General features: G+C 33.8%; 1 protein-coding gene across 1 annotated transcript in view; it reads left to right on the top strand.

Annotated features, from left to right (window-relative positions):
* Positions 1-11,572: 11,572 nt before the first annotated feature.
* Positions 11,573-25,852, top strand: part of LOC123554849 (uncharacterized) — a 42,703-nt gene continuing 28,423 nt past the window's right edge. Inside the window, exon 1 of the mRNA XM_045345210.2 lies at positions 11,573-11,752. Coding sequence (XP_045201145.2) covers positions 11,716-11,752 — 37 coding nt within the window. The 5' untranslated portion in view covers positions 11,573-11,715. The remainder of the gene's footprint in view (positions 11,753-25,852) is intronic.

The raw sequence follows: 25,852 nt of genomic DNA, 5'->3' as shown, positions 1-25,852 counted from the left end.
AGCAATAAGACATTGACCTGGTTATTTGATGTGGGAAAATTTGTTACACATAATTATAGGGTCGCAATGGGGTTTGTTTTCATATATAGCACACTCCCGTATGTAAGGATCTGTGACGTCACCGATAAGGTCTACTATCTAAAAATAGCACAGGACTCAATTTGCGGACAAACAATCAGTGAGTCATTGTACAATAGCATAAGTAAACCATAGATTTTGCATTTTATTCGTTATTTTTGATCAGGTGTCTAGCCTACACATCGCAAACAAATGATTTTTTCCACTTTTAATTTCAATAAACTAGCCTAGAAACTATTTTTTATATCCATGTTAGAAATAACATACCGCTTTTTCTTCTATGTATGAAATGACGATGTTAATGAATGGATGATGTTATTATGTTATTCTGTTCATTTTGTGACACTTTCAGTTTTAAAAAAGAATATTTAGAAAAAAAATAAAACAACTCGAGAAAAAATGTATTAATGCCAAATGAAAAGCGTTAATATTTAAAACAAAAATCTATTTACAGATCAGAAGAAATCAAAGTTGTTCTTCTTGGTTACCGTCATACATTAAAAGTATATTTTTTGTAAAAAAAAAATCTTCCGCAAGTGTTTATAAATTTAAAAGATCCATTTGTGAATGTAAAAGGAAATTTTATGATCGCATAATTTAAATTTATTGAAATTTCGAAATATGATGAACAACATGTATATTTTAAAGTAAACTGTCATACACATTGTTATTTTCTGTCACATATCTAGTTATTCGTTGAAACAATTAACACCTCTGTGATATACATATGTTGTGTTTTATTACAAATGACCACTTAGTGTGACATGTAGATATCTGACTTTTGGTAGTAATATTTAGATGTTATATAATAAAACATGTTGCTAATCTAATGCAACCCCATTATTTTCTACCAAACCATGCATATATGTATTTTAATAAGGAAATGTTTGACGGACACTGACCACAGCTGACATCCGGGATCATCATCAAGTTTGTGTCTTGTGTTGTGTGAATCAGTTGTTTAAAAATGAAATACATGTAGTTATTGTAGTTATGATTTTAATTGTACTGATACATTCTTTGAACGTCATGAATAAAAGTGATTTAGCATTAAAAGTTTTAACCACAAGTGCCCTTCGGTGTGTCGCATTCGAAAATATTGTATTTTTTTTATTAAGACTGTAGACCGTTCTTCTGATGCAAAATTTTAATAGTAATATTGCAGAATATGGGGTAATGTGCATGCAACATGATTTTAAACAGTACTCTTTTTTTGTTTTGCTTAGTCGGCCCGTTTTGAATCGCCTTGTTAAAATTATATGTCTGTATATTTGGTATATTCCTTACATTTCCAATATATTTCTTTAATTAGTTATTTTTTCTTTTATTTTCTCTTTTATTTATTCTGTTAACACGTGCGACAATTTTATACAGGTGGCATGTTACTTTTTTAATTCCCTTCGAAGTTTACTGAGATAGTTGATGATTCGTTATATATAGAAAACGCTCCCTTGTCCGCAATGCGCGCATTGCATTATGGTATAACTATTGTATGTTCTATTTATAGAACACGGGAGTGTGCTATTAACCATGCATTTGAAGGTAACGATAATATTTGGTTGTTTACATTTATATTTGCTGATATATGTCTATCTGGCGAATGTACCTATGTTATGTCCAGGAGGAAATAAAAGAATCAATTAATCATCCTCGGGTTTAGTGTTGTGTAACCCATGGATTCCCCCCAATTGAGAAAGAATAGTTTAACGTTAGATGTTATTTCTAAGGTCATGGAGTTTTATTGGCCGGCCTGTAATGACAACAGCTTTCGGTATCAGTAGCTCAGTCAAGTGTGACTTATTAAACAGTAATATTCCTTCTCAAGAGAAGGAATAATTATAGAGTTCTAAATCAAGTAGGCCTATATAATATTGTTCAGAATTAACAAACTTTCTCTTTTTCCTGCCACCTTAAGGTGGTCCATTTATTTTCCCCATAAATAGGTGAAGTAGGGGTCGCGGCAGACAGAGTGTGAATTCAAACTGGGAACAAATTTGGTGTACTTACAAATGTTATAATCTTCAAAGTAAAGAAAAGCATTACATTGATGAACAAGAGAACTAAGGCATTGATATTTTAAAACAACAAGGAACATCAAAATGAATGTTTACGGATTTCTTAAATTGTTCTTAGTCTACTCACTTAATCGCTCGTATAAAATTCACCATTTAAAGCAAGGGGTATGACGTACCGTTTGGGTCAAAAGTCTGAAATCGCTCGAGCGATACCATAATACACGGTTAGCGTGTAAATTTATACGCTTACCGTGTAAATTTAAACGCTTACCGTGTATTTCAATCGGCAGATCTACAAATGTACACGCTCACCGTGTATTTTTACGCGTTTACCGGGTAAAATATACGCTTAGCGTACAAATTTATACGCTTAGCGCGTATCGCTCGCTTGAGTTACACTTTTAAATAAATTAGCCAATCAAAATACATGTTACAAAGGAAGATATTTATAAAGTTTATGATTGAATTATTACTTTTAAGGAAACATACATAATATTTTCATTATATTACGAAATGTTTTGCCACTGTAAAGATGATTTCAGTCAAGTAATTTATTCTACTGTATATATTCTTTGATTAAAGACCTATATATTTTTTATTATATCTTACCTGAAAAGCCTGCTTTACTCTCATTTTCGTCAGAAAAGAACAAGCATTTCAATCTAATTCTATATATATATATAAATAATAATAGTATTTATTTTTCTCCGACTTTAATGACATGTACATAATTGGGGAGGGGTGGGGGTATCGAGCGGCTCCATGTCACTGACCTTGCTGTTTTAAGTGATCTACCGGAAATAACTTTTATGCAAAATGACATGATAAAACATATGTCACCTAGGTGGGATCCGGACAAAATCCCCTGCGGACAAAACCCCCTTCGCTCATTTTTGCATAGGCGGACAAAACCCCCTTCATGTTTTTTACAAGGAGGACAAAACCCCCTTCGATAAATTTTACAAGGAGGACAAAACCCTCTTCACATTTTTTACAAGGAGGACAAAACCCCCTTTGCTTTTTATAAGGATTCAAAAGGGAAAACATCATAATACACTTTAAGATTTATCATTTTATTTATTATAGAAAAAGATGTCTTGAAGATATATTATAATATGGATAATTGATGTACTTAATCTATTATATACGATTATTACAGTTTGTTCCATAATGACTTTGAGATTAATCAGACTATACATAATTATACAATTATTATAGTTTGTAGAAAAAAAGTGTGAAATATCTCTTAATTAATTGACATGTTAATTTGTTAATTGTATGCTTTTTCTCACTGAACTGTTCATTAATGTAAATTGTTAAATAACTCTCAGATAGTTTGATTAATTAAATATTATTATATAATTTGCCCTTTTCATTCTATGATGAAGGGGTTTTTGTCCTCCCTGTAAAAACCGCGAAGGGGGTTTTGTCCTCCTTGAAAAAAGTGCGAAGGGGGTTTTGTCCTCCTTGTAAAAAACATGAAGGGTGTTTTGTCCGCCTATGCAAAAATGAGCAAAGGGGGTTTTGTCCGCAGGGGATTTTGTCCTACACTCCACCTAGGTTATCAAAACAGGAAATCCTTTCGAGATTCCCTAATTAGAGCGGATCATAAAATTTACTGAAGCATATAAGATTGCTTTGATATGATACAATTTAATGCCTTCGGTCATCAATGCCACTATATCAACGAACACGGATTAATATATCACGTGTATGTTATGTTTTATATGGGTTTTTAAAGTGTTAAAGTTTTAAAAAAAATTCTATTAATAAAATAAAGAAGTAAGTGTAGATGAAGTTCATTGACTGTGGCAGTTTTCCTTAGGCGTTTCAGGAGTGTAAGTAAGGTAATCGCGGCTCTTACCCTGGATGACTGAATTTAATAAATTTAAATATAAATCTCATAATCTATTTATTATTTTGGCAATTTAGACATAATTTAGGGGGTATAACATTTCAAACATTACAATAACAATAAATACTCCAGCCAAAATCCAGACATGTTCCAAATTAACACCCGGGCTTTGAATTAAGGCCCCCTTTTAATTATATAATATGACGATGAACGTGTAGTAACAAAAAAAATGTAAATTCGTTAGATATGAAACAAGGACTTAAACTACTACTGATGAGAAATACCTATCTGAAACAACTGATACGCATTAGACCTTCCTGCTAATATAGAGCTCTAAATCTATAATTTTCTATTTTTTAATTTACATGCTGGATCATTTTCATATTGAACCTGTATTGTGCGCAAAGTCATTATCCGTAATTTAATAGAAAAAATATGATAAAGCTGAACTCCGCAAAAAATAGACACACTCTCTCTCTCTCTCTCTCTCTCTCTCTCTATCTTAAATATGACCGCTGCCATCTCATATTTTCAAATAAAAAACTTTCAATTCGAAGAATCAATAGAAATGAAATAATATTCTCCATTTCGTTGTATTTAAGATCCATTTTAGTAATAAGTTTGTTAGTTACATGTACTTGTGGCCCGTCCTATTTGTTTATTTTCTTGGCTTTACATGTACATTTTTGATGTTTGTTAGTAGAAATGTAAACAGTAATAAGCAATAAAATATGATATTTAACTCGAACAAAAAGACCATCAACAACTAAACGCATAGTATACATTTTCTAGGCTTCGCGCGGCCGGTTGCCGGCTACACAGAAATAAATATTACCACTTCGTGAATGAAGTTATTCTCTATTTCGTTTTAGTTATAAATTATTATTCATTTCAGTAATAACTTTGTTAGTTACACGTACGCATGATATTCGTGCGGCCGGTCGTCGGCTACCCAGAAATAAATATTGTTCATTTCATCAATGAAATTATTCTCCATTTCGTTGTAGTCATAAATTATTATCAATTTTATTTAAGTTTGATAGTAACAATTACACATCAAATAAATAACCGGGAGTTCGCGTAGCCAGTCGTTGGCTACCCAGAAATAAATATTATCCATTTCGCCAATGAAATAATTCTCCATTTTGCTGTAGTTATAAATTATTATCCATTTCAGTGTAAGTTTGTTAGTTACAGGTACGCATCATATACATAACAGGGACTTCGCGAAGCCGGTCGTTGGCTACCCGGAAATAAATATTATCAATTTCTTCAATGAAATTATTCTTCATTTTCTTTTAGTTGTAAATTATTTCCCACTTTTAATAATATACACTCGTTTAAGAAACTACTGCTGTCTGCATTTTTTCCATATGGGTACAGAAAACGACATACTACTGGTCCGCGGTGAATGCAGTCATTTTTGCAGTTCTAAACTAAATTTTGATTGGTCTATTCGCTCGAATTCTAAATTAGGAATCGGGTCAACGAAAATACACGTTGAGCGTGTAAATTTACACGGTAAGCGTGTAAATTTACGCGCTTAGCGTGTATTTTATACGCTAACCGTGTAAAATACACGCTTAACGTATAAATTTACACGGTGAGCGTGTAAATTTACACGCTTACCGTGTATTATGGTACCGCTCGAGCGATTTCAGACTTTTGACCCAAATGGTACGTCATAAAGGGGAGTGTCAAATGCGAAACTGACTTATAGGAAGTTGTTACCCTACCGTTAATCAATTGGTGTGATCAATACAGTTCTTCGCATTGTGTCTTAATTGGTGGTAACCAAAGTCCATTGGTGATTCAAGAACATATGAGCCGTGTCATGAGAAAACCAACATAGTGGCTTTGCGATCAGCACGGTTTCTCTAATTGCAATAGGCTTTGAAAGCGAATAGCATGGATCCTGATCAGACTGCGCGGATGCGCAGGCTCGTCTGGATCCATGCTGGTCGCAAAGCCACTATGTTGGTTTTCTCAAGGCGGGTCTCAATTATTGAAAATTACAACACAGTTAGATTTCATATAAGTTCCAGCAACGCTGCGACAAGGTTTTTTTTATATAAAATGTGCGTGGCCTTAAAACGGTCCAGACGTGAGGACATCGGTATAATTAACCTCAACCCACTACATATTTTATATAAAGTTTAATAATATACCAGCGTGACCATTTGATAGACATTAAGCGATGGTAACCGTTTAAGGTAAACTTGTTTGACCTGGCAAATAGTATTTAATATATTAACTAAATTGTAAAAAAGGGAATATAGTTGAAAATTGTATATTGTCTCGAGAAGTAGCCCTTTAGTGGCAGGGGCCAGTTTCGTAATTGTCTCGAGAAGTAGCCCTTTAGTGGCAGGGGCCAGTTTCGCAATTGTCTCGAGAAGTAGCCCTTTAGTGGCAGGGGCCAGTTTCGCAATTGTCTCGAGAAGTAGCCCTTTAGTGGCAGGGGCCAGTTTCGCAATTGTCTCGAGAAGTAGCCCTTTAGTGGCAGGGGTCAGTTTCGCATTTGGCCCGGGTACTTTTTTTTAAATAAAATAGACATATGTACTTACAGGCATATATATTCAACTGGTTATTTATGATGTTTATAGAACTAAGGATTCCTGCGTACGAGTGACTATTGTGTAAAATAAATATGTGCATGTATCGATTTTCCTAGCTCCGTGTTGACGGCCGGGTCTAAAACTTTACCTGAGGTAACGGAAGTCAGACGAATTGGAAACGGTCATCCATCCATCCATCCAGCTTCAGCTCAAATTTGCGGAAAAAGTAAACGGTTATGAGACAAATTTCTTCCCACCATTATTTTTGTCTGGCCACATGCGTTAAAAATATGCATGTGTTTTAGGTCAGTCATTTGCAGATAATACGGTACAGGTCGCGCAAGGTGTGCATTTTGGGCCATTTTTGTCTAAGTATTTAGTGTCCCGAAACCTGCGTTTTTCTCGTTTTTATCACAGAAGCAACAGAATCGGCAGACTGAAACTGTCACATAATGAAGTGCTATGTCTATGCAAGACATTCGCTTAACAATTGCCTTGAATTTGTCGAAATTGGATTTTTTTATGATTTTTTTCGCACTGGTATCAGAGTTGTGGAGTTTTCAAATTTACTGTCCCTTGCCCCCATAATTTTCATATAATTATTTGATCCCGATAAGCACTGAAAATAATGATATTCTCAAACAAATGACAAAAATCTCTTTCCCCTAATTGACTGCACAAGAGTGATTGAGGAAACGGCACAAATCTCAGCTACATCAACATGGCTGAAACTCAGTTGCGTTCCAGGTTCACCTGTCGTTTTCATTATATTCAGTATAAAACGGGAAGAAATGACCAATATTCATACTTAAAAAATTTCGTCGACTCGTTCTGCGAGAGCTAAAAGTTGTCTATAGCTGTCTATAGCTCGATGGAGAAAGCTCCGAATTGCCGTGAGTTCACACGCGGTAAGGAACACAATTTTAGGTCGCCTGAGCATTTTGGGTTTTTGTGATCACTCTGCGTCCGTCGTCCATCCGTCCGTCCACCATTCGGTGTCAATCATCATCTTCTCTGAATCTACAGGTGGGATTATACAAAACTTTGTCTGTTACATTTTGTATAAAATAGTTTATTTATAGGAACTGTCGTTGTCATAACGCATAAAACACGTAACTATAGTAGTCGCAACTTGACCGCGATGGCTGACCTTAGGCTGATTATTTCATATCGATTATTTCATTGTAGAAATAACGGGTGCTTACGGTAACCGTGTATATTTATATAGAATTAGTTTGTATACAGCGTTTTACGTACACTCCTTGTGCCTCATTATATATTATGATACAAAGGTCCACCATCGGGGTCAAGTTGCGTCAACTATACATCCAACTGCAAGCATAAAAAAACTCGTTGATGAACTAATTTTTTTTCATCAGTGACTGTCGATATTGCTAATAAAAGTTGTTGTTGTTGTTGTTGTTGTTCGTTGTTGTTAAAACGGTCAAGTCAGTATTGAGCAGCCAACCAAGGGAGCGACATAATCTGGCTGGCTGCATGGACAAAAAAATGTGGCTGCATAAGGCAAGGACTGCTTCATCCAGGCGGCCCTTAAGATAGATTCAACTGTATGCGAAATTATACAAATCACAAACAAATTTGGCTGTCTGAGTCAGACGACGTTTCAGTCGGTGTCAAACAGGTAATCTTTTGTTTGCATAACTTTTTTTACTCGTACGGATTAAACATGCCAAAACGATTTTGTTTAATAATTATAACATTGAAGTATTCGTTTTAAATAGTTTAGTATATAATTGGAAAATAGTGGTTGCACATTTATCATCAAATGTCACTGTCGTCGAATTTCTAACTAGCTTTCCACGAAATTCATAACATTAAAACTAGCTCACAGATAGAAAAAGGTGAATTTAGATCTAGCGTAAAATATCGATATATTTTCTAATTCGTTTTAGCTTAAACAAAACTAAATTATTTATCCACTTGTCAAGTAATTCAGAAACAAGTAACAACAACAATGATATAGGATTGGGCAATTGCATTGCTATTTCACAATATGTACATAGTATACATTTCTGTTCAATTTGTCTTCTTTCAAAGCAGAGTTTCTTCAAACTGGAGTTGCGGTCGTATTGTTTTTCGTCTGATAAGTTCTCATCCTGTGAAATAGATTAAATTGTTTAATTCAATCTATACATTTATCTTTTTGAAACAATGTAACGTAAACTTGAAAATTCTACTTTTCTAGGAAAATATTTGCATGAAAATGTAAATTAAACGACCGATTAAAATATCAGTATGGGATGGATGGGTGGGCAATCGATACTTCTCATAACCCTCGAGTGTCAAATACTAGCACATCATCAAAACTATGGAACGCCTGAAATGCCTATATCATGAATAAATATATCTAGCACGAACAGAAATTTATAGAAAAAGTCAAATGTTCAAGAAGCTGAATTTTGACTTTGCATTGATTTTCAAGTCAGCTTTTAATGTGATTTTGACGTCCGAGTTTGCTCGAAATTGAATGTCAGCTCAACAGATGTACTTAAGAGATTTTGAGTATCGAACTTCTAACCGGCCCAAAATTAAAGCCTGCCGTTTAGAAATTCAGCTTTTCTGAAATTTTGATTTTTGATTTTCGATTTTCTAACAGACACGACATTAAATTCAGTTTTTTCTAGATTTCGATGTTCTACTAGGCTCGAAATGCAATGTTTGCTCGTATTTTACAAAGAACTGTTCGTGCTAGCTTCAAATTCGATGCCAACTCGAAATTCTGCATTTGTAAAATTATAATTTCCATCCTCAAGAAAAAGAGTAATTTCTAAACCCGCACATTTTTTTGTGCAGTCTGGCTGATAAAAGCAAACCAGTCATCTTTAACGTTAGGGATATACGAAAACAAAATATATATACTTATTTACAGAAACGATCCTTTCGTTATTGAGCTAGAAGCTATAGTTAAAATAACGTATTAAGCTGTTCACAATGTATTAAAGGATACCTAATAAACTAATACACTTTTATCATAACATGTATAAGGCTAATTTATGTATAATACTTTTTACATACTTTCAATTCTTAGTCGATCGTACTTGTTCTCCTATTAGCGAAAAGTGTGTGTTATTATGAAACAGTTCATTGTTACGTCACAGTTATAACATCATAGCGTCAAACGTCATAACGGCACCCTGGAAAAGACCCAAACTCCCCGCAGCGATTACTTCCCCTTACGGTACTTAATCACTGCAATCACGAGTTGTTTAACAAGGTTTAGTTAACAGAACAGAACAGTTTAAAAATATGCATTATTCGCATCTAGATGGTACGGAAGAGCATTAGTGCCAGATGTATGTTATTCATTAACTCGAAATTTCGAGTTAATATCTCGAAATTTCGAGTTACGTATCTTGCCCTTTTATCCGCAAATTTTGAAGTCTGTCCCGTCTGTAAAAGGCCGACGGCTTTTGACTCTTAGAAATGGAATCATCTATCTACACATCCATATATTGTACCCAACTTGTGGAAACTTGAACATATACTACCATAAATCAACGTATGACCTACCATAGCCTCTGGAGCTACTCCAGATTTCAAATATACTTTCATTTACAGTATGTTCAAGTGGTAGGGGCTCGAACTAGGTCGAAAACCTTCCACATATTGTCAAAATAGTGAAATATTCTAAGTTTGAATACTTCCCGGTCATCTTCTATGACCACTCCTCAAAATCTAGATCTGTCCACGTTCATGTAGGGTATTTTTACATTTCATTGCCATATGGGCTCAAACTAAGTGGAAAACCTTCCAGACTTAAACATAGTTTAAATAGTGATATTTTTAAAGAGCAAACGCTGCCCGGTCATCTTAATTATATGACCTGTAGGGTTACCCGACGGATACACCAGATACCTAATCTTGGCCAGGACCTATACATTAACATATCGACGCCTCAGAATTAAAAGGGCGTAAGTGGAAAATCATAGTTTTCGGCAAAACGAAAAAAACTGTCTATGACACACGTACGCCCTTCACATTCTTAGGGCGTAAGTGGATTTTTCTGATACAACAATTAAGTGCAGATACGCCCTTCTATTACTGGGATTCTGAAAAACTTTTCACTTACGCCCTTTTATTATTGGTAAATTTCGTCAACACAGCAGTTTGTGACAATTTTTTTTTTTACAGAATTATGCCCCTTGGTGTGTAGTTTCAAAAAATGTATGATTCATAAAAGGGCGTAACTAACACTTACGCCCTTCTTATTCTGGTGCGTCGATATACATTAACGTAAACTATTGTAGTTAGTAACTCGAAAATTCGAGATACGTAACTCGATATTCCGAGTTAATAAATAACATACACTTGACACTAATGCTCTTTCGTAACATGGTAATATTCGCGCACATAATTGTTCAAATAACAAATTGGAGAATTTTTTGTCAAAAAGATCAGATAAGTAAATAATTTGTTGGTAAGAGGAACTCCGCCATTTTGCAGTGTCATGTGACTATCTTATCGTCACGTGGTATCTTGTGAAAAAGACCCTACACAAATCAGAAAATACTAGATACATTTCGGCAAGGATGTACATAATAATCATTGATAACGTGTAAGGATCGAAATAATATATCTCAATTGAATGAAATCATTGTTTGTCGTTGAGATGCGTATTTTTATATCACTCGGGCTGCATCCTCATCATGTAATTGCACAATGATATTAAATGTTCAGCGACAAATCATTTTTGGTACATATTATTTCTGAAATAAAGCAAAGAACTTAGTCTTTGTAACATATAAAATATTTCCTCTCGTTATCTTACTTTCCAGTATGATTAGGTATTTTAAATTTCTTTTGTTTTTCGTGCTAAATATTGGGTATAGAAAATGAAATTGGCGAGAGAAAAACTTACTGCGTATTCGACTTTTCGCGATAAATTACAGTGCGACAAGCTGAACTTCAAGCTCTGGTCAAAAAGCCGATGGAGGCAACGGGTTTCCGTAATTATCCTCGCTTAATTTTCGACATATTTTCAGAAGATAGAGAATACCGCATTCGTTCTGCACAGTCGTCTGAAGTGTTAAGACCAATGTTGCGTTCCATAGTAATCGCTCCACACATGTGATATACATAAAACTCGTTTTTGCGCGCCTGTGCTACACAACGTGTATGGCTACATTGTAAAGAGGAGGGCCATCTGTTTCATGATTTTTTAGTTAACCGCGATTTTTTCATAGTAAATAAAATGGACTTTTTGAGGATATTTATTTCATGCATAGCAAGTAAGTGAAAATTTTCCACATCACTTCTAGGTAAATGAGATACAATGTCCGTTCGATCATAAAAATGTAAAAAAATGCAGAGACCCTCAAACCTAAACAGTATTATTTTTTTCTATTTATACTTTCGAAGTATCTTTTTACATAAGCATTGGAAACTCAAACCCTTATGCCAAGGAATCGATTCTAGCCATGAGACTTTCTTTTTTGTCCACAATATCATAAGAAGTTGATTATTAGAAATTCAAAAGTTCAAGATAAAAAATACAAAAAAGTGACCCTGTTAGTTTGTCTTGGGAAGGCCAACAGATACAAGTTTTTACTGTAATATCCTTTCCTCAATGCAGTTTAACTGTGGTAATTAATTTCTGTTCGTAATAAAGTGTATACCTTGTATAATATATGATAATTAAGCCTTTTCTTCTCTTTCCATCGCGTAGTTTTATGTCACTGAAGTATAATTGTACAAAATGATAAAACGTGATCACGAAGAAAGGTCAGCGCGCCTTTCTACTTCTTAAGTATTTAAAAGAAATATTTTGTGTCAAGTAAAGTTTGCATGTAATTAATGTCAGACGCGCATATTTGCTTCTGCGTGAGGTCAGTTGGAGTTTAGTGAGTAGTAACTGAACAGTGCGTACATAGGTTTTGACTGTCTATGAACGGTTATGTGCAACTGATTCTTCGGACGAAATGCGGTCGCTTTCATTTATGCAGCACATTCTCAACGAAATCTATTGTGCTTTTTAGAACACAAAATAGCAGTAAACAATACGGAAAAATACTTGATTGGGAGGTCCTGAGTATCGTATTAACCTTACTGCAAAACGTTGAGGTAACATATCTCACATATTTTGCTCTTTGGTTGCTAAGGTTACATGGTTTCTATCAGTACATTTTTTATCGGTTTATTGTGATAAATATTGCAAAGATGGGGAAAATATAAGAAATTGGCATGTTCTAAACTCTGGCCTGGTCTGTCAAGACCTGAATACGGGTCAGCCAAGGCCAGAAAAAAAGCCATAATAGTTTGCGGTGTATTAACGGTGATGGCGGTGTTTCAAGAAACTGACATCAGGAATACAAGAGTAGTGCAATGTACCTGGTTTATTTTCTCAAAACCCCTATAAAGATCAGTCATCATTGAATATTCATGACTAAAAAAAAAACCCAAATGTTTTGGTATTTTTCAGCAGTATTTCATTTAATTACATCTTACATTGGTAACTGCAATCGCTGAGATTAGATAAATGTAGATGTAATAAATGATTCTAGCAAAGATAGGTAAGATGATAGATCTGTGTCGGCTTTTAAATATAAGAAATATTGCAGTATAATCCCAAAATATCAGGTCCAAGGTATAAGCATTTTCAGTCTTTTGTGTTTTTCGGTACAAAGGTGTTTGGGGAATGAAATCAGTTATAGGACAAGGGTAGAGAGGGAAATTCTCCTAGATTGCTATGATGATGCATGTAATTAATATTAACCCCAAGTCAATAAAATGGACATTAACACTCAGCAGTGGGGCTATAAATTACAACAGTGGTCGAAAAAAAATCAAGCACAGCCATGGCGGTATGAAAAATTTAAGCGGGTTGGAAAAATGGCGTTTTTTACGATATTTTGTCGGTATTGACTGCTGATTATCAAATGAAGGTTGAAAAAAGTGTTCTCTATGAGTTTCACAATGCAGCATATAAACATCAATGTAAAACGCTAAAATTCCGTTTCCGCATTCCAATGCCGTAAATGGTTCTTACAAATAAAATACTATCACTTTTTTTTCTTTTGTATTTTTTTTCTTGTTTCCTACGTTTTACAATGAATGTCATATTTATGTACAGAGAACTGTACCTTTTATGCAATGTATACTTTGGTTCTGAAAAACAATTTTTAAGTGTTATTTATGACAATGGGTAACATAAAAATAATTTCGTACAATTGTAGAGGCTTACGTGACAGTAGAAAAAGAGCTGATATGTTTTGTTTTCTGAAAGAGATGGGGGCTGATATATATTGTTTACAAGATTTGCACTTTACAGCTGATATGAATAAAACTTTGTATACAGAATGGAATGGAGAATGTTTCTTTAGCTTTGGCGAAACAAATTCTAGAGGTGTGGGCATTTTGTTTAAACGAAATATAGATTTCAATATTTATAATACATTGTATGATGTTGAAGGTAATTATGTTATACTAGACTTAAGTTTTGATTCAAAACGTTTCACCTTAATAAACATATATGGACCGAATGTTGATAAACCATCTTTTTATGAATACATTTTTCAGAGTATTGATAATATCGGAAATGATACATACATATGGTGTGGCGATTTTAATCTTGTTTTAAACACTGACCTAGATTATTACAATTATAGATCCTTAGATAATAATAAAAAAGCTAGAGAAGTTTTATTAAGAGCTGTAAACGAGAGACATTTATATGATCCCTTTAGAGAATTGAATGGTGTTATACGTAAATTTTCATGGAGAAGAACTAATCCTCTGCAACAGGCGAGACTAGATTTTTTTCTTGTTACAGAAGATTTTCTACCACATGTTAGAAATTGTACTATTGACATAAGCTATAGGTCTGATCACTCAGTAATTATTTTGTCTTTAAATTTTGAGGAAGTTACACACGGCAAAGGTCTTTGGAAGTTTAATAATTCACTACTATATGATATTAATTATCTTGAGTGTATAAATAAAAAAATAGAAGAAGTTAAATTACAGTACTGTTTACCAGTTTACAATTTATCTAATATTGGCGAAATAAGTAACGACTGTTTGCAATTTACAATACATGATCAGCTTTTTTTGGAAATTCTTTTAATGGAGATAAGAGGACAGACTATTTCATATTCAAGTTACAAAAGTAAGGGTCGTAAAACAAGGGAACATTATTTAATTTCCAAAATAAAAGAACTTGAAGAAAATCTTTGTGAAAATAGTAAAGTGCTCCTGTCAACTTTTCAAACAGAATTACAAACTTTAAGACAAGAAAAAATGCAAGGATATTTTATTCGTTCTAGAGCTAAATGGATAGATTACGGAGAGAAACCGTCAACATATTTTTTTAATTTAGAAAAAAACCATTATACCTCTAAAACTATACCTTTCTTGGAAAAAGATGACAAAACTGTTATATACAATCAACAAGAAATTTTGAAAGAAGCTGGAACCTTTTATGAAAAGTTATATGCTAAGAATGATAATATAACTGCGACAAATCTAGATGACTATCTAACCGATATAAATATACCTAAATTAAACGACAACAAGCAAATAATTTAGAAGGTTTTCTCTCTTATACCGAGGTTTCTGAAACTTTCAGAAATATGAAAAATGATAAAAGTCCGGGGTCAGATGGATTTACTACAAATTTCTTTAAAGTTTTTTGGAAGCAAGTTGGACATTTTGTTGTAAGAGCTATTAACTATGCATTTATGAAAGGTGAATTGTCAACTACACAAAAACAAGGCATTATTATTTGTATACCTAAAGGAGATAAACCTAAACAGTACTTAAAAAACTGGAGACCTATAACTTTACTAAACACTGTTTATAAATTAGCTTCAGGATCTTTAGCAAAACGGTTAAAATCGGTACTAGATATTCTTATAAATACAGATCAAACGGGATTTATTAAAGGAAGGTTTATAGGCGAAAATACACGTCTAATATATGACATTATGCATTTTACTGAAAATAATAATATACCAGGTCTTTTAATGATGATTGATTTTGAGAAGGCGTTTGATACCTTATCGTTTGATTTTATTAATAACACTCTTGATTTCTTTAAGTTTGGTCCTATGTTCAGAAAATGGATTTCATTGTTTTATACAGATACGCAAACTTCCGTGCAGTTAAATGGTTTTCTGTCTGATTTCTTTAGGATTGAACGTGGTTGTCGTCAAGGAGACCCAATAAGCCCCTACATCTTTATATTATGCGCAGAGATCTTAGCACATAAAATTCGAAATAATAAAGACATAAAAGGTATTGTTATAGACGGCGTTGAATATAAAATAAGTCAGTTTGCTGATGATACCTCTATACTCCTTGATGGAACAGATAAATCATTAAACTCTACTTTAAACATTTTGAATGAATTCGCAAAATATTCAGGGTTAAAAGTTAATTTTGAAAAAACACATGTTGTTTGGATAGGATCTCTCAAGTATACTACAAGATCAATTAAAACAAAATGGAAATTGAATTGGAATACACATGCGTTTAAACTTCTTGGACTTACATTTCATATAGACTTAGAAAAAATGATTGAAATTAATTTCAAAGAGAAAATTGACAAAATAAAGAGCAGCATTTCATACTGGAAGAAACGACAACTTACTCCAATAGGTAAAATAACAGTAATAAAATCCCTTCTTTTACCGTTATTAACGCATCTTTTTACATCCTTACCAAATCCTTCAGCACAGATGTTGCAGCAAATTCATACCTTATTCTATGAATTTCTTTGGCAAGGCCCACCAAAAATAAAAAGTTTAGTTTTAGTTAAAAGTTATGCCGAGGGTGGTCTTAAAATGGTTGATATTGTATCTTATATGAAAAGTTTAAAATTAACGTGGTTACGTAGAGTATTGACAGTTCAATCAAATAAATGTTATAGTCTAACAAATAATATTGTACATTTTGAAAAATTGTTTAATTTTGGAAAAGATTACGTTGATATATTAGTAAAACAAATTAAAAACCCTTTCTGGAAAGATGTTCTGTGCTCGTACTCTCATTTCATTGATGTTTTTCCAACTGACACAATGAATAAAATTCTAGATTCGCCACTGTTTTATAATCATTTGATTCAAATCGATAAGAAACCTGTTTTCATGAAATATCTTTATCAAAGAGGAATAAGGTTCGTGAAAGATATAATGAATACAGATGGCAGTATAATTGATCGAGTAGAATTGGAAAGAAAAACTGGTATAAATATCAATTTCCTTGTATTTGCAGCAATTCGAAATATCTTAAATAAACTAATGAAAACGGTAAAATCAAATGAAAGCGATGCAAATATTGAATGTGAATTTCCTATTATACCACTGTATTTAAAACCTATCTTATCCTCTAAGAAAGGAACGAATCATATATACAATATTCTTGTTAGAAACAGAGACATTCCTACTTGTCATGATAAATGGATGAATATTTTTGAAATTCATAATTCAGAATGGGAAGAAATTCATGGCTGGGTTTTTAAAATTAGTAATGATTCCTACTTACAATGGCTGCAAACAAGAATTGTTCATCGAATTTTAGGAACAAATGTTCTGTTGTATAAAATGAAGATATCCACAACAGAATTATGTTCTTTTTGCAAACTAGAAAAAGAAACTTTGCTTCATTTGTTCTGGGAGTGTACTTATATACAATCATTACTTGGAGATATAACGAATATAATTAAACGCTTTGATGTAAAATTTTACGTAGATAATAAGTCTTTTATTTTAGGATATACTAAAAACCGAGAAGAAACTTTTAACATTTTGAGTCTGGAAATAAACAGATATATTTTTTTTTTGTAAAAGAAATGAAACCATTCCATCGCTGCAAGGGTTAAGAAATAGTTTAAAGTTTGCCTCATCAATTAATAGCGAAACAGATAAAGCTGGGAAAATTAAAGCTCACTGGTCACTTATACAAAAGCTAATTGGTCAATAATTGTAAATAGATATAATTTTTATAAATATCATTATAATGAATTGCGTTTCTGTACGTGAATATGGCTATTTATATATATATTTGTAGTATCTGTTTATCTTGTACTATGTGTTGAGGCCTCAGACCATAAACATAATTGTATAGTTATCTCCCCTGAACATTGTCATTACGGAATCTTTTTTTCCTATGTTTTTCTTATATCCTACATTTAACTCATTTGTATGTATGTATTTGTAAGGTTAGCATGGGATGGTTCCCCGACCCATGTCTAACCATGTGACGGGGAGAATAAACGGGGTCACCCATTGGGGCCTCAAAAAAAAAAAAAAAAAAAAAAAAAAAAACAGTGGTCAAATCTGGACAATGTGTGAAATCATAAGAAGGAATGTGTAAAACAAAAACATTGAGATACCATACAGTATAAAATGTCATAGCTCATGAATTTGAAACAACTCTGTTCAAGCATCAGTGAAATCATTAAAAAAATCAAAGTTATTATGATATACATGAAACAAAAAACTTGTGAATTAAAATACATTTAATATGTAAACTAAACAATTGGAAGTAGACATACAGAAAAGTACTTTAGTTTAAAACTTGTCATAAAGATTCAAGTGTAACTCAGATACAAAATCAGTTATTTTTTAGCTCCGAAATTACGAAAATAAGGGAACATACATAGTACTTTAATACATAACTGTAATTACTTAAACATGTTATTTTTTTGTTATAAGTGTGCACAGTTGTTTTACAAACTGATTTGACATTAGAACACATAAAAGGAAGTGTCTAGGGGTACGGACCTCCTTATTTTTTTCAGAGAGTCATGGTTATTTACATCTTAAATTTTGTTGAATAAGAGTAAACCAGTGTTCAATTAAAACTTGGCTCTAAATGGTTGACAGAACCCAGCGTTCACCCGATTGTTTACCTTCTAAATAACCGGGGAACTCCAAATGAATACACTGTTCCATGCTAATTATAAACTGTTGATGGCATATTAAAGAGTGAATCTAATGCTCGAATGAATTATATTTAAAATTCAGCAGAAGAACAAGAGCTGTCAAATGCCCCCCGAAGTAGGCCCAAGAATGCCACAGTTGTATGCGCAAAAAAAAAAAACACATATCATTTTGTGACCTTGACCTTGACCTAAGAGGCCTGGGTCATAAGCATGACACATCTTCTCAATATGGTTAACATTTGTGTCAAACTATATTCAAATCCTTTGATAAATGGTAGAGTTATGGACCAGACAAGAAACACCTTTGACTTCTAAGTGTGACCTTGACCTTGGATCTAGGGGTCTGGGTCTTGCGAATGACACCTCATCTCATTATAGTGAACATTTATGCCAAGTAATTTCAAAATCTCTTCATCAGTGGCAGAGTTATGGACCGGACAAGAAACAGACCTTGTTAACCTTTGACCTCTAAGTGTGACCTTGACCTTGGAGCTAGGGGTCTGGGTCTTGCTCTTGACACATTGTCTCATTATTTGGAACATTTATGCCAAGTAATTTCAAAATCCCTTAATGAATGGCAGAGTTATGCTCCGGACACGAAACAAACCCTGTTAATCTTGGACTTCTAAGTGTGACCCTGACCTCTGAGCCGCGCGTCTGGGTAGTGCGCATGACACCTCGTCTCATTATGCTAAACATTTATGCCAAGTTGTCTCAAAATCCCTTCATGGGTGGCAGAGTTATGGACCGGACACGAAATAGACCATGTTAACTTTTGACCTCTAAGTGTGACCTTGACCTTGGAGCTAGGGGTCTGGGGTCTTGCTCATGACATGTCGTCTCATTATGGTGAACATTTATGCCAATTTATTTGAAAATCCCTTCATGAATGGAAGAGTTACAACCCGGACATGAATTTACCGGACGTACAAAAAGACGCACGGACGGACGGACAGTGCGATTTTAATATGCCCACCTTCGGGGGCATAAAAAACAAGAGCTGTCTGATGACAAGGCGCTAGACTAATCAAAGAATTGATGGAAGCATGGGGTCAAAATATTACCACAGATTTTTAGACACTGGCCTTCCAATCCTGAGGTCGGGGGTCCGATCCCAGGCAGCTACTCGGGAATTTTCAGAAACGCTTTTCAGTGTTTCCCACCCAACTAGAGGTGTAGAGGTCAGGAACCCAGGCAATCCTTGCGTGTATCAGTGCTATACACTGGGCACGTTAAAGAACCAGACTGTCTATTCGCAACGAGCTAGGCTAAGTTAGCCGGACAAGCCTGTATCTGATTTCTAATCTCTCTGTCATGGGGGCTTTGTCTCACTCTGTCCCTCTGGTCAGATCGCTCTCTGTCTGTACTGGTAGAGGATGAATTATGCGCCCTGTGTGGCTGCATTTGAACTATGTAAAGCGCCTTTGAACGTGAAATTGATCATGAAAAGGGCGCTATATAAATCTGGTATAATAATAATAATAATAATAATAATAATAACATAAAAAAAATAGATAAGACAAACATTGTTCCTGTATTTTACTTTGGAGTATTGCACTATAAAGGTAATGTCTGACCATGATGGTAAGCAAGTGTTCAAACTTTCAAAGCCATATATCAAACAGTTTAGACAAAATATGGAATGGTATGAGAGACTTAACTAATTTCTATGTCAGAAAAAGGGCTAAACTGAGCTAAAGTCCTTACCCTATTTATGAAGTCATGCCTACATATGCAGACTATGATTGTAAACGAGTGGTCAAAGTTTTAAAGCCATATGACAGTTTAGATAAAATATGGACTGTTATGAAAGCTTTAACTGTTTTCAAATTCCAGAAAGTGCCATAATACAGGCAAAATAGTTGAGTTTTGTACTCTTGCCTATAGATTAAAATCATGATGATAAATAAGTGTTCAAAGTTTTAAAGCCACATGTCAAATAGTTTTGAAAAAATGCTGACCTACGAAAAACTGAACTGATTTTCAAGTTAAAAAGGGCCATAATTCAGCCAAAATATTTGTCAGAGTTATGTACTCTTGCCTACAGATGGAAATCATGATGATAAGCAAGTGTTCAAAGTTTAAAAGCCATATGTCAAATAGTTTTAACAAAACATGGACTTGTACAAAAACTAAGATTGGGTCACAAATGTGGTCTATAGAGCGTTCACAAGCTTTTCCTTTGATCTGACCTACTGACCTAGTTTTTCACCCAACATGACCCAGTTTCGAACTTGACCTAGAAATCATCAAGACTAACATTCTGACCAAGTTTCATAAAGACTGGATCACAAATGTGGCCTCTAGAGTGTCCACAAGGCAAATGTTGACGCACGACGGACACCGACGGACGCCGGACAATGACCGGTCACAATAGCTCACCTTTGTGCTCTGGTGAGCTAAAAAATCACTATTTATATATACTGCCAATGCATTCCCTTTCCAGTGTTTTAATCTGCAGCATTGACGATTTAAACAACAGAAAGTTTACTACCATTTTATATTTAGAAATTAACTAAAAATGTAAAATGTATCCAGGGGAGCATGCCCCCTAACCCCTAGAACAATGGCTTACACTTCCATTTTGGCCAAGCTACACTTACAGGGGTGTACTTTCTTTGAGGTACAGTAGTTGCCCCGGGGCCTACACTTCATAGGAAAAGTTTTGACGTCCTGATATACACCAAAAATGCACCGTTTTGTATCTATAATGTAAGAATTCTACAGGGAGCATGCTCCCAAACCATCCTAGGACTGTGGCTTACACTTCCATTTTGGTCTAGTACACTCCTGAATTATGAATTTCGCCAGAATGCACCATATTTTGCATTTAGAATGTAAAAATCTTCCGGGGGAGCATGACTGCCCCCTCCCCCACCAAACATCCTAGAACAGTGGCTTACACTTCCATTTTGGCCCTGCTACGTACTTGACACTGGTGTACTTTCTATAAGGTACAGTAGTTGCCCTAGTAAACACTTTATGAAAAAGTTTAAAGGTCCAGATACACACCAAAAACGCACCACTTTGTATCTATAATGTCGATTTTTCCCGACCCCGCTAGGACAGTGGCCTACACTTCCATTTTGTGGCCTAGCTAAACCCAGGAATTATTAATTTTGTTAAAATACACCATTTTGCATCTAATTTGTACAATTTTTACGTGAGAGCATGCCCCAGAACCCCCAGGACAGTGGCATACACTTCCATTTTAGCCTAGCAACACCTCTGAATTATGAATTTCACCAAAACGCATCATGTTTTATCTAGAATGTATTTTTTCCGGGGAAACACCCCCATCCCCTTAAAACAGTGACTTATACTTCCAATATGGTCCAGCTACGCCTTTGACACTGGTCTACTTTCTAAATTGTACAATAGCTTCACCGGGTCTATACTTCATTTTTGAAAAATGATAAACATAAAAGTCCTGATATAATCCAAAATTAGGGTTGGATATCGTTAAGGACGAAGCGGTCCGATACCGATACCGATACCAACGAATCGATACGGTATTTTTAACGATACCGATACCATGCTTTGTAGTACATTACATAAGCAATGATTTGCTTAGAATTATATACACCTATGTAAGTATATATACATGAAAATTTGCTGTGATAAATAAACATTTTAAATCTGTTAATGGAATGTTGTATGTATTGGATTATGAAAGAGTAAAAAATAAACCTATCTTACAGACTAGTTTTCCAAAATAAAAATCTAGAGCAGATACCTCGCTCACTATGCAATTTAAATCTATGAATACACTCACTGTAGTAATGTTTTTAAAGCTCAGTACTTTCTAGAACTGTTAACTAAACACTTATTAGCTTTCAAATTACCCCTCTAACAAGTCAGACTAATTCTCACTCATGATAATCTTGGACTAGGTTGACTAGTAATGTTTTTAAAGTGAAACACTTTGCAACACATTTTTAATTGAACAATAACCTTCAAAACACTTGAAAGAACCAACATTCCAACAATAACATTATTTCTAATGGTTCGCGAAAACCGATTATTTGTTTACGTAGGTTACAGCTTAGTCTCGTAATTTTTTTATTTACATCATTTTTTTCATTGGTTTTAAAAGAAAACTACAAAGAAAAATAGTGTCGTATATTTTGAAATTATGTATTGGTTTGCGTTGTTTAAAACGACGGGAAAAGAAGTATTTCAGGTAATATTAAGCATACGAAACTATACGCACGGTTAGCTCTCCATGTCAAGGGAGGTTACTCTGCGTGAGCGGTATCACAGTAAACAATATCGATCGCGTTATTATGCTATTTGCTTAAATTTCTGCTTTATTTTGCCGCAGATTTTGTTTTTACTTTTATGGAAATACCGAAATCGGAACCGGTTCTTTTACGAAACGGTATATACCGGTACTTTTCGAAGTGATTATTCGGTATTGTACCGATACCGGGAACCGGTATCCAACCCTATCCAAAATGCAACATTTTGCATCTAAAATGTGAAAATTTTCTGTGGGTGCATGCCATACCCTCCTTGGACATTGGCTTACAATTCCATTTTAGCCTAACTACGCCCCTGAGTCATAAATTTCAAGCTTTAGGTCTTGTGAATCATAGTTGCATTCATATTATAGTATTATAAAATATTGCCATTTACAATGTAAATTTTATTTTATCACAAGTTACAATATAAAATGATTACAATGTTTATTCTTAATTTCATTATATAAAACAGTTTCAATAAAGATTTTAATAAAACACATCTCAAAATAAAACAACTATTGAGTTATCACGTTCATTCTTCTTGTGAGACACAAAATTTTACATTGACTAAAGTTTTACAATCATTAAACATGTTCTAAAATTCTCAAACAACCATTAGAACAGGTTCCATGCTTATCAGATGGTCAGTGCCATTAATTCACATTTATAATTTATCTGATTATTAATGGGACCTCATGCTGACATGATAACAAGCCTGAAAGTTCCAAATCAAAATTGATTCTCCAGCTACCCCTTGTCCTATAACTGGAAATATGAATATTTGCATATGTAAAGCATTCGCAAATTCAAGTATTGGATTACCTGAGGTCAAAAATAAGCCAATGGGCCAAATCATTGCAAAGACCTAGATAATACTAAAAAGGCCACATTTTCTACCTGATCTTCATGGTACTTGGTCGAATAGTTGTCGGACAAGTTTATTCAAATTAAACCAATTTGTCGAAAACATGGCCGCCAGAATATTTCCTATATGAACACAATGGATGCAAAATAGAATACTTCTTGCTAGAAAACACTGTTCAATGGAAAAATAATTTAACAGATATTTACATGCATAACCCTCTCTCATTTTTTTCTAGGAGTCTGTGAAACTCGGGAGAGCGATCTATGGCCATTATGCCCCTCTTGTTTTTTGGTGTGTGTTTTTTTAAGGTTTAAACACCCAGCCTCTAAAAATCCATTGGTAACCATCATTACCATCCTGATTCAAGTAATGTTGTTTTCCGTTTTTTTTTTTATAATATATTATCAATAACGAAATGGGACATTAAATTCTATATTTTGTCTGAAGGGTGGAGAGCTTAAAGGGAGATGAATCTCTTGTAGTTTTACAAATTAAGTATAATTTACTACTTGAAAACATTGACTTGACATGAACAAATACATTCTTTTAACAAAATATGTCTAAATGAACAACCCAGTGTGTCCTCTTTGGTAATACTCACCATTTAAAACATATCTATGCAGTGATATAGATGAAATAAAGGGAGATAAAAACCAAAAATTTGCATTTGCTTCTTGGCATCATTTATTATTGAAATTATTCAATTAATAGTGATGAGATTGCATTTCTTATATGAAATAAGTCAACGTGTGAAATTTGACTACCAGCAATGCTTGTTTGCGTAATGCTGCAGACAATTTATTAAAGTCAAATCTTACTATAACTCTTAAAGTAATTCAAACTACTGATATAAATTATGTTGCCCTATCAGTTTCTGCAACCAAATTTATGACACGGTCATATTTCATTTGTAGCAGTCATAATGTTAAATTCTATTTTTCTTCATTGTATAAGTAGGGACTCTTACTGCCATGTACACTCATAATTTGTAAATTCATTGTCTTTAGATACTTGATACTTTGTTTAAGGTGAATGTTTGAAACATGTTTTTTTTTTCTTCTTTTCTTTTTGAGGCCCAGATGGTAACCCCGTTTATTATCCCCGTAAAATGGTATGATAGGAGTCGGAGAGCCATCCACCTATTAACCTTACAATATATATGAATACAATATGAAATTATGAAATTATATAGAACCTTACAGTATATATGAATACGATATGAAATTATGAAATTATATAGTACAGCAATATATATTTTTTGAACTCCAGCAAACACATGTTCATACACAGTAAATGCATATATATGCAATCTGAATTTACTTGATGTTAAAATAAAAAACATATATATGGGGATTTCTCAGATAAAAAGGATATTTTATTGGAAGTGGGCCTCAAATGGACCTTTGAAACATGTTTTTAGATATACTATTTCTTTTAAAGATTGATCACATTTTTTCTATTTAAGAATTTTGGATGTATCTCCAACTAAATTTGCATGTTCACATATGAAAAAAAAAATTAACTTCATATAAATAACATAACATAAATTTTATTAGTCTTAAGCATAAACAGCTCATCGACATAATAATGAAGTACAAATCTGTACCATTAAAAAATATAGATCTGTTTTAGTAAGAAAAACAGGTTTATTTAAAGGCTTAATTGCATATGGTATGTCTTTTATATTGTACATGAATTACTTTTAAAACTGATATTAATAAATTTACTTATTTGTTGGGCTTAGCGTCGCACCGACACAATTATAGGTCATATGGTGACTCATACGGATATAATTATATAGTTACCGTAAAAAACGTAAGTATGCCCAGAGCGGGAAAATGAAAATAAGGCCTGTCCGGAGAGTTAGCACTTTCAAGTACAAACGAGTCTCTTATTAGTATTATAAGTGGATACATTTATGATTACTGAATTGGTACTTGAACAGTACTTGACTCTTGATCTATCCGCATAGTGGAGCTCTCTCCCTGTTTCTTTGTCATAAAGGATGTAGACTTTCACCAACATTCAACGACTTTTTAGCAACTTTTTTTTTCATTTTTTTCACACCAGCTTAAAACGTGTAAGTTGTTTACAAACCCACTTTATAAAAAGAAAGCAGTACTTTTATCAGCTTTTGAACTCACTCCCACCGGTTTGAATGTCAACCAACGTCACGTTCTTTTTTAAGAAATACACTTTACGTCTAGATATTAATTTTGTTATTTCTTCTCAGTTGAGAAGACGAGTATCTTGTTCATGTCTTGGTTGTTGGTACCAGTTCTCCGGATCGAGATCTCCGGAGTCTTAGATGCATCATTTCTAGACGAATCCAATAATA

This window comes from Mercenaria mercenaria, chromosome 7, assembly GCF_021730395.1.
Source record: "Mercenaria mercenaria strain notata chromosome 7, MADL_Memer_1, whole genome shotgun sequence".
Lineage (NCBI taxonomy): Eukaryota > Metazoa > Mollusca > Bivalvia > Venerida > Veneridae > Mercenaria > Mercenaria mercenaria.
The sequence above is the reverse complement of the archived record's forward strand: the minus strand, read 5'-3'. Positions and strand labels throughout refer to the sequence as shown.